We start from the raw sequence: 1,241 nt of genomic DNA on the forward strand, positions 1-1,241 counted from the left end.
GGGGGGGGGCACCGTCTGGGCATCGACAGCCCCCCCGGGGCCCCCGCCACTGCTCACTCCGTCTCTGTCATCCCAATGAATTTCCCGGTCCCTTGTAACCGTTCCTATGGAAACTGCGGCGGTGATCCCGTCACCAAGGCAACCGGGGTCCCCGGGCAGCTGTTACGGTGTCGGCAAGGGGGATGCCGGGGTCTCCGCGCAGGCAGGGGGCACAGGCAGCACCCACGGGTGATGCCAGTCAAGGGAAGGGGGGGTGGGGGGGGGGATGGGACCGCCCTCCCTGCTGGGGACACCCCACGGGCGCTGGGGACACCTGAGCTCCCTGCACCCGCTGAGGCTGCACCCCCCCCCGGCCTGGATGGTGGGGTGAGGGGGTGCCCAGCCCCAGAGGGTAGCCCCCCCGCCTTACCCACGGCGGCAGGGATGGCACCCAGCAGCGCCTGCTTGTACTTCCGCAGGCTCTCGTCCCCCGGGTCCAGCTCCTGGATCTCCCGCAGGCTCTTCTTCTCCGGCGTCTTGTACGCCAGGGCCACGTCGGCATCCCCCTCCTCCTCCTCCTCCAGTGACAGCGTCACCCCCTCCTTGTCAGCCATGATGTCTGTGGGGGGGACAGGCAGTGGCAGTCCTGCCGCCCCGGGGACACCCCAGGGGGACACCCTCCACCCTGTGACACGCAGGCACCGGCGGGCAGGGGGTGGCCGAGGTGGGACACGCCAGGGATGGATGTGAGCAATCCCCCGTGGGCCAGCCGAGTTGTGGCCCCCTCCCCACACTCGGGGCCACGGTGACGCCACCGTGCTCCGTGTCCCCAGGGCCTGGTGGCACAGCTGAGACCCGAGGCGTTGCCGCCGGCCGCATTTCCGCACGGTCATGGAGCGAGAGGAGCTGGTTGTCTACGTGGTGTGCACAATCCGGGGGGGGTGCCTGCAGCCCACAGGCAACCTTCACACCCCCGTCACCCGGAGAGGTCCTTGTCACCACCCTGCGGCCTCCTCCAACCCCCAGCCCCACCTCCCACCCCAAACCCCAACCACCAGGAGCTGCAGGGGAAAGAAAAAATACCCAGCTCTGGGGTAAATAGTAGCTCTGGTGGGTGCCAGGCTGCTGGGGGGGCACAAGGGCGGGTGATGTCCCCCCCAGGGTGGCCCCTGACTCTGCCCTGCTGCCTGCAAGCCCCCCCCAACCCGTCATCCTTGTGACTGCAACCCCTGAGCTCCCCAAATCCTCTGGGACCCCCATCC

At 69.1% G+C, this 1,241-nt stretch overlaps 1 protein-coding gene across 1 annotated transcript in view; it reads right to left on the minus strand.

Annotated features, from left to right (window-relative positions):
* ARHGDIG (Rho GDP dissociation inhibitor (GDI) gamma) overlaps positions 1-738 on the minus strand; it is a 3,430-nt gene extending 2,692 nt beyond the window's left edge. Inside the window, exon 1 of the mRNA XM_014936232.1 lies at positions 410-738. Coding sequence (XP_014791718.1) covers positions 410-593 — 184 coding nt within the window. The 5' untranslated portion in view covers positions 594-738. The remainder of the gene's footprint in view (positions 1-409) is intronic.
* Between the last annotated feature and the right edge of the window lie 503 nt (positions 739-1,241).

The sequence above is a fragment of the Calidris pugnax genome, unplaced genomic scaffold (genome assembly GCF_001431845.1).
Source record: "Calidris pugnax isolate Ruff unplaced genomic scaffold, ASM143184v1 scaffold17, whole genome shotgun sequence".
NCBI lineage: Eukaryota > Metazoa > Chordata > Aves > Charadriiformes > Scolopacidae > Calidris > Calidris pugnax.